The sequence below is a fragment of the Chenopodium album genome, chromosome 11 (genome assembly GCF_948465745.1).
Source record: "Chenopodium album chromosome 11, dcCheAlbu1.1, whole genome shotgun sequence".
NCBI lineage: Eukaryota > Viridiplantae > Streptophyta > Magnoliopsida > Caryophyllales > Amaranthaceae > Chenopodium > Chenopodium album.
Window position 1 is genome coordinate 7,908,708 of NC_137844.1, and position 8,349 is coordinate 7,917,056.

General features: G+C 31.8%; 1 protein-coding gene across 1 annotated transcript; it reads left to right on the forward strand.

Moving 5' to 3' along the window:
- The first annotated feature begins 5,378 nt into the window (after nucleotides 1–5,378).
- On the forward strand, nucleotides 5,379–6,540 carry LOC145568447 (gibberellin-regulated protein 6-like). Its single transcript, XM_081627868.1, has 2 exons — nucleotides 5,379–5,549; nucleotides 6,179–6,540. Exons 1-2 carry the CDS (start codon nucleotides 5,435–5,437, stop codon nucleotides 6,358–6,360), a joined length of 297 nt encoding a protein of 98 aa, XP_081483994.1. The 5' UTR covers nucleotides 5,379–5,434; the 3' UTR covers nucleotides 6,361–6,540.
- The last annotated feature ends 1,809 nt before the right edge of the window (nucleotides 6,541–8,349 follow it).

Here is an 8,349-nt window from a genome sequence, read left to right on the forward strand (position 1 = left end):
GACTCCTACTAGCAAACTTATCCCCCCTCATCTTTTGATTGTGTGCAAAGCACAAACAACCAAAAGTGCGAATAGCATCAAAAGATGGAGTTTTATTAAAGAGTATTTCGAAAGGAGTCTTATTTTGTAGGATAGGAGTAGGAGTTCGATTAATCAAGTGAGTTGCGGCTAAAACGCACTCACCCCATAAATAAATAGGTAGTTTGGCTTGGAATCGCAAGGCTCTACTAACATTTAAAATGTGTTTATGTTTTCTCTCTGCCTTCCCGTTTTGATGAGGAGTCCCTACACAAGAGGTTTGAAAGAGAATACCAGTTGCAACAAAATAATCTCTCAAATAATTATATTCAGTTCCATTATCACTTTGCACAATTTTAATTATTTGATTAAATTGTCTATCGACCATAGCAACAAACGCCATAAACATCTGAAAAACTTCTGTCTTATCAAGCATCAAATAAATCCAAACAGCCCGGGAATAATCTTGAACAATAGTTAAAAAAATAACGAGCCCCACACGACGAAACATGTCGATATGGACCCCATAAATCACAATGTATTTTTTTAACAAATTCTAGAAGCTTTTTTGTCACTTAATGGAAATTTGTCTCTAAGATGTTGAGCACGAAAACACACTTCACACCCTTTTGCTAAACTACTTTTATTATTGATAAGATGAAGGAGTAACTTAACTACTCTCTCCGAAGGATGCCCCATTCTTCTGTGCCAGAGCTCCAAATCTATTGACGCTTCAACCATAGACACACGGTGCACCACATCCTGTTTGCTAAGATAATAGAGTCCGTCTCGCCTAATACCTGTTCCAATCAGCTCATTCAAATGGTCCTGTATAGCACACATATGTGAGTTAAATTGTACAACAACTTTTAAATGATCACTAAGTTGAGATACGGAAATTAAATTGCAATTTAAATTTGGGACAAAGAGAACCCCATACATGGTGATTTTATCAGACAAACAAACAGAGCCGGCCAAAGTTGCACTGACACTGTCACCATTGGGAAATCCAACCGGACAGTCAATGTTTTAAGTGTCAAATAACCAAGATTTATTTCCGGTGACATGATGAGTAGCCTCGGTATCAATAATCCAACTAGTGTCATCAAACTTACCATTTAGACGGTTTTCAGCAATTTTTGTATTACCTATAAAATCGGCTAAAGCCTTCCATTGCTCGGTGGAAAAGACCCCCGAAGGAGATGATTGGGAATCTGCCGAAGTTGCATTTGCACGAGCCCCCTCACGATTGCGAGGAGTCCAGCCTTCCGGATAACCTGTTATTTCATAGTATTGGGTCGGGTCATGACCCTTCTTATTACAGTGAGGACAGGGGCTCCGAAACCAGCAACTAGAGACTTCGTGACACTGTTTCTTGTAGTGACTACAAGTCTTAACACCACGACTGTGGAAGCTGAAGCTCGAATTGCGAACCCAACAGCCTCAGCAGGCTGTGTGTCCTCAGCTTCTTGCTTAGAAGTACGTACTCTCTCCTCTGGAGTCACTAATTGATAAGCTCTATCAAGACTTGGCAAGGGATCCTGTGACAGAATGTTAGTTCTCAAGGAAGAGTAATAACCAGCATATAAACCCATTAAAAATCATGCAACTTTGTTTGTTCTCGTCGTTGTTCATGAGTACAACCTGCCGCACACTTAGTGCAGCAATCACAAGAGATTAAGGGCTCATGGTGATCCAATTCTTGTCAAGGCATGTAATTTACCATAATAAACAGAGACGGATATGGTTTTGGTTTGTTCGCATTTAGGTAGTGAGGAACGAAGTTGTTGAACCCTAGGGCCATTTGTTTGCGCAAAGCGTTTCTTGAGGTGATCCCAGAATGGTTTCACCTCTCGAAATTTAGAAAGAGTGATCTTGACTTCGGCATCAATAATATTTGTAATCCATGAAATTAACATGGCATTTATGGCTGTCCAATCGGACTTCGTACGTGGAGGATGCGGCTCAATAATAGTGCCGTCCAAGAATTCAAACTTTCGCCTTGCTTCAAGTGCCGTTTGTATATCTGTTGCCCACTCTTCATAGTTGTCTTCTTTGAGACGAGTTGGGGTTATAAAATCCCCAGGACGATCTTGAGGGCGACTAAATAAGGAAAGTTTGATTCGATTTTTAGTGGCGGCGATGGTGGTGTATCATCGCCAGCCATGGCAATTTATTTTAGAAAAAAAAAATAACTTGCTCTTGATACCATGCTAAATTAGAGAGAAATGGAATTGAATTGCTAAACTTCTCATTAATCGTAGCACCAAATATATAAGCATTACAATCTTCCTTAGCCTAGAATCCAAAAGATATCCTAGAATCTTAGGAAGTTAACTAGAATAATATTAGGAGATCAATATCTTCCCTAAATATATCTTCTATAACTATATACTAAAGGTGAAACCAAAGATGACACGTGTCATCTTTTGGTTAAAAAATTTCCCGCCAAAAGTGTTTTTTTTTTCATATTTTTTTTTTTTGCTTTTTTGTTTTTTGTCAAAAAATCTTCTTAGAGAATATTTAATATACGTAATACAAATCTATAATAATAACTATATACTAAGGCGAAACCAAAGATAACACGTGTTATCTTTTGGTTAAAAATTTTCCCACCAAAAGTGTTTTTTTCATTTTTATTTTATTTTTTTGCCTTTTCGTTTTTTGTCAAAAAATCTTCTTAGAGAATATTTAATATACATTATACAAAGTATAATAAATACTTTTTCCTTCCAAAATAATCATTATGTTTCTTCTTTATATATTATACTTAAATATTAATTATTTCATTATTTCATTATTTGATATCCTTATATATTATACTCAAATATTAATTATTTCATTATTTGTTATGTTAAGTATCTTTAATTATTTCATATATGTATAATTTTGGTTTCTTATCTTTATCTAATAATTACATACTACATAGATTAAGGGTCTGTTCACATTTACTGAATTGAGTTGAACTGAACTAAACTAAACTAATTGAAGCTGAACTAAACTGAACTGAACTGATTGGAGCTGAACTGAACTAAACTGAATAGAGTTGAAATGAGTATTTTATGAGAGAAGGAAATTAGGAGCTGAACTGAGCTGATTGGAGCTTAATTGAACTGAACTGAACTAAAATTAAGCTAAAGTGAACATGCCCAAATTATTACTACTGTAAATCCTATTTTAAACATATTATCATAACATTTTAAGTATTTAAAATAGGAATTATATGGGTTAAAAGTTTTTTTTTTATATAATATTTTTGTATCAATACACCACGGGTTTTATGTTACACCACATGCCCAAATTATTACTACTGTAAATCCTATTGTGATATATTATCTATGCGATAATATGTCCTTTTTTAAATTATATTTTCAAATTTTAAAAGTGGTCAATATTATATGGAAGAAGAAGAAAAAAAACACTCATAGTCAAAGGAGTATTTTTATAAAACCCATTTTGTTAATAAGCTCTTTATACTTCGTTTGATTTTTCGTGTTTTATTTTAGTAAATATTAGAAATAATAAGAAGATAAATATATCATAGTTAAATTTTTCATGTGATTTATATTACTTTTTGACAATTTTATTTTTGATATTAAATACGAATTATTATGTTACAAGCACTAATGATAAATAAAATTATAGTGTTACACCAATAATAATTTGAAAATTACCGTGCATGACACGAGAACTAACCTAGTTATATAATATATCTCAATAAACGATCATTAAAAAGTACTTGATCCGTTCTATTTTGCTGGTTACTACGCCTTTTCCCTTACCAAAAAAAAAAAAAAAAAAAGTTCTAAATATAACCAACAAATAGTAATTCCCAAGAACCTTCTTTAGTTAGTTTTTACAACTCAACAATCACTCAAATTACCAAATTAAAATCCCTCTAAAAGGCAATATATATATAATTTTTTTTTTTTTTTGACATCAGCATGCATATGTGTGGTAGATTGAGGACACTAGGTTTGATTGATACGATCTTGGAAAATTGACACTCCTCCTAGCTATTTAACTAAAGCACAAAATATTTTGGTCTCATAGTGGAAGTGTTAAACTTTTAGATTGCCAAAATCACTTTCAGCAAATTGACTATACACATGGAGATAAACAAATAAACAAAATACAAAATTATCTTTTTTTGACAGAGTACTTGTTTCCAATAGTTGATGTAAACAAAATTGCTGAATATTTAGTACAGTATCAAATACCAAATCCAAACCACAATTTGTACAATAAATACAACCTTCATTTCATATTAATTGAAACAAAGGAATATTTTATCAGTTTATCTCTCACAAATAATATCCTTTTGTTGCAATTAATATGAAATAGGAGTAGTATATGATCTTCTTCAATTAGTTTTGCAACCTCATAAGATGTTCAACCTAGTTCACTAGCAATAATCTTGCACTTAAAACTCAACATTTTGAGCTAATTTTTAGCCTCCTCACTAAGAACATCATGTACTCGTATAATATATAGTACTCCCTCGGTCCTTTTATTATATGTCTGTATTCCTTTTTTGGGTTTTCAAAATTAAGTGTCTGTTTCTATTTATAGATTGTACTTTATTCTTTTTTTAATGATTTAAGTGTCTATTTCTATTTATAGATTGTACTTTATTCTCTTTTTGATGATTTGTCATCCTTTTTCTTTTTTGTATTTTGAATCAATTCCCAATATTTTCTCTCTCCTAATTCTCAACCACTTTTTTCTTTCTCTCTATAATCCCACATGTATATTTGTACTCCCAGTTATTAATTTCTAGGAATCTTTAACTTTTTTAATTCCCGTGCAAAATAGAAAATAGGCATGTAATAAAAGGACGGAGGGAGTATAGAGTAGTTTTATAAAATAAAGTGAGTTTACAAACTAGCAAGCTAAGGTTCATGTTTATAACTATTTTTGAGCTAATTTTTAGCCTTCTCACCAAAAAATAAAGTGAGTTTACAACCTAGCAAGCTACGGTTCATGATCTCACAAATTGCAACCTGCTCAAACAAATCAAAGTACAGTATACAAAACGAACATCCCTACTCAAACACGGTGCGGTTAGTATTTACCAAGCCACGTTCGAACACTAAATAACTACAACAACTCGATAGTTACCACCCTTCATTAACATTAACAAAAAATATTAAGTACAAAAAAAATAAAAAATAAAAATAAATAAAAGAAAAAAACATAGAGCAAATGGTGGGAAAAGATGATAATTTAGACAATTTTATAAAAAGTAGGGCCACAAAGAAAAAGGTCCTTATGGGGCAACTCAACTTGGGTGTACCTATTCTATCTATAAATACCCTTTTACTCACAATATCTTACTCATTCCAACTTCATTTCATTTCTTGTTTTTTCATTCAATAGTATACTACCCTTTAAAATCTCATCTTTTTGTTCAAATATGGCCAATTTTAAGGCTCTTCCTCTCCTTCTTTTGGCTCTCATTGCCTTTTCCATGCTTGCTACTGTGGCCTTGGCCAACAATCCTTATGGACCCGGAAGTTTGACGATTAACCGTAAGTAACCATTTATACTCGTGTTCTTTTCGTGTCATGTTATTTCGCTTTAGAACGAAGGCTAAATGGCTAACTGTCAGTGTTATTTTGGTCTTAAAGACATTGACAATTTTTGAGTTGATATATTTTGATTTATCACGGCTTTCTTAGTGATATTCTAATATTGTTACGGTCAATTCATATAAGACTTTGGTCACTGTCACACAATATTACCAAATCTAATTTTTAGTACACTAGTCCTTTTGCCAATAATGCTAACAATCTAACGTAGTACTCACATAATTAATAAAAATCGAATGATAGTACTATATTTTATTATTTTGTCAGTATATTTTCAGAATCACGAGTATTAAAAAAAATTCGATATCAACATAAACAACTGCTAATCAATTCATAACGACAGAATAATGCTCTGGCAAAGTATTTAAACATTAAATTTAGATTGACTGGTGTCTTAGAATGCTGAGTTGAACAAGATCGGATAAATCAATTACTGTATTACTCTATTGTAACATATAAGACCGTCTCATATAAGACTTGTTCAGTAGATAATCGTTACAAGTTTAGTCGAAAACAGAATTAATACACATTTGTTTATAATTTATTTGTTGGTTGGATTTTGAAAACAGAATGCAGTCCACAATGTACAAGGAGGTGCTCGAACACTCAATACCGCAAACCATGCTTGTTTTTCTGCAACAAATGCTGCAGGAAGTGCCTTTGTGTTCCACCAGGCTTCTACGGCAACAAGCAAGTTTGCCCTTGCTACAACAACTGGAAGACCCAACAGGGTGGCCCCAAGTGCCCTTAATTTCTTTTACGAGTACTACTTACTCTCTCCGTCCCAAATTAAATCGTTACATGTAGTATGAGTCATGTGACAACAACAACGTATGTACTAAATTGGGACAGAAGGGTACTACTACTTAATTCTTGAGGCTAAGTATTAATATCTCATTAGTACTAAATATATGTAATTTTCTTAATTATTTATGGTTGTGTACGTTATTATTATACCTAAGTTTTTTTATATAATTAAATATATGTAACGATCCATTGGGGGTGATGGGTTACGTTACGTATCCCTCCAATTGAGAGCGTAAAATGGCTGATAATTTTGGCCATTTATCTGTTAGACACAGCTACTAAATGTTGTCTAACATTATTATAATTATTTTATTGAATGAAAAAGTTAAAGAATATTTTCAGCTTTTTACTCATTTTATAATCTTTGACCGTTGTCTTTTTAATCATGCATTTGTTACCGTGAACTGTGTGAGGGCGGTGATCTGCCATGACACGTGAAAGTCTGAATAAAAAATGAATGCCAAATTGCCAAGCTAATACCGGAGTACTAATAACTACCAACAGGTAGTAAACCATGTTTGGTTCACAGTACTGCAATAACAAATGTGGGGTAAACAGCCAACTAGGGTAAACAGCGAGGAATGGTAAATATCAAAATGTTACTCTGCTTTAACGAGTATCAAGTTGAATTTATTCACTGATTTGTTGGTTTTAGTATTTGTTGAGGTGTTTATTTGGTTTTTAATTTGAATTTGAGATTGATTGATTCAATAGCATGATTTGCTTTTGATAGATATTATAGTTATGATAATATTTGTCGTAAATTAGGATAATATTTGTATATTTTCTATATCTTTATCGTACTAATATTATGAATTTGTAAAACTTATGGCTGTTCTCTTCAGCTTATTTTAGTTCAGTTCAGTTCAGTTCAGCTTCAATCAGTTCAGTTCAGTTTAATTCAGCTCTAATCAGTTCAGTTCAGTAAATCAGAACGGACCCTTAATATATATTGATCAATGATACACACTTTAAATTGAGGAGTTTTCCCAAAATCTAACATAGTATATGAGCTTTAGGTTTAGATTTGTACTTGCTTATTTGGCTTGTTCAAACATATGGAGTATTCTTTTGATTCTTTTACTTCAAAATAGTCCCTTAAAAGTTAAAATGTGTTTTAAAGTACAAGGTAAGAAATTAGGAAACGTAACCTAACAATTTGATTTAGGCCTTGTTTGGTTTACCTTATTTTTACTTATTTGAACTTATCTGATCTGGTCTGGTCTGATATGATCTGATTTGATTGTCTGATTTGACCAAATTTTAACCTTAAGTGTATGATAATTTATAGGGAAAAAATATATCAAGTGGCGTCTTGTTAGATTCGTAATAATGTGTATTTTATTAATATGTAATTTTCATAATTTTTTTCATTACGGAATGAAAGATAATTAGCGATAAAAAAACTGCAAATAAAACGATGATCTGATCTGAACTTATTTTTTCTGATCTGATCTGGTCTAAACTTATTTTTTAAAAATAAGGTGAACTAAACAAGGCCTTAGTTTGAGCTTATATTTTTAATAACCAACACATTAATTCCTTTTCAATATTTAGTTTGAGCAACTTATATTAAACTGTTCGTCTATTGTTTCTAATCTTTTCGTCAAATATTGTGAATGATGAAGATTTATGTTTCAAGTATTTATTAAACGGAGAAATAAATATTACCAAATATTCATATATTACTTTTATTTCTTATTATTTGCAACAAATGATTTTTTATATCTCATAAACAATATTTTTTTTTATAAATAATAAAAATTAAAGGTAGAGCAGTTCAATTCAGCTCCAATCAGTTCAGTTCAGTTCAGTTCCTAATTTTCTTCTCTCATAAATAATTTATTTCAGCTCAATTCGGTTCAGTTCAGTTCAATTTAGCTCCAATCAGTTCAGTTCAGCTCAATTCAGTAAATCAGAAAGGCTTGTAGTA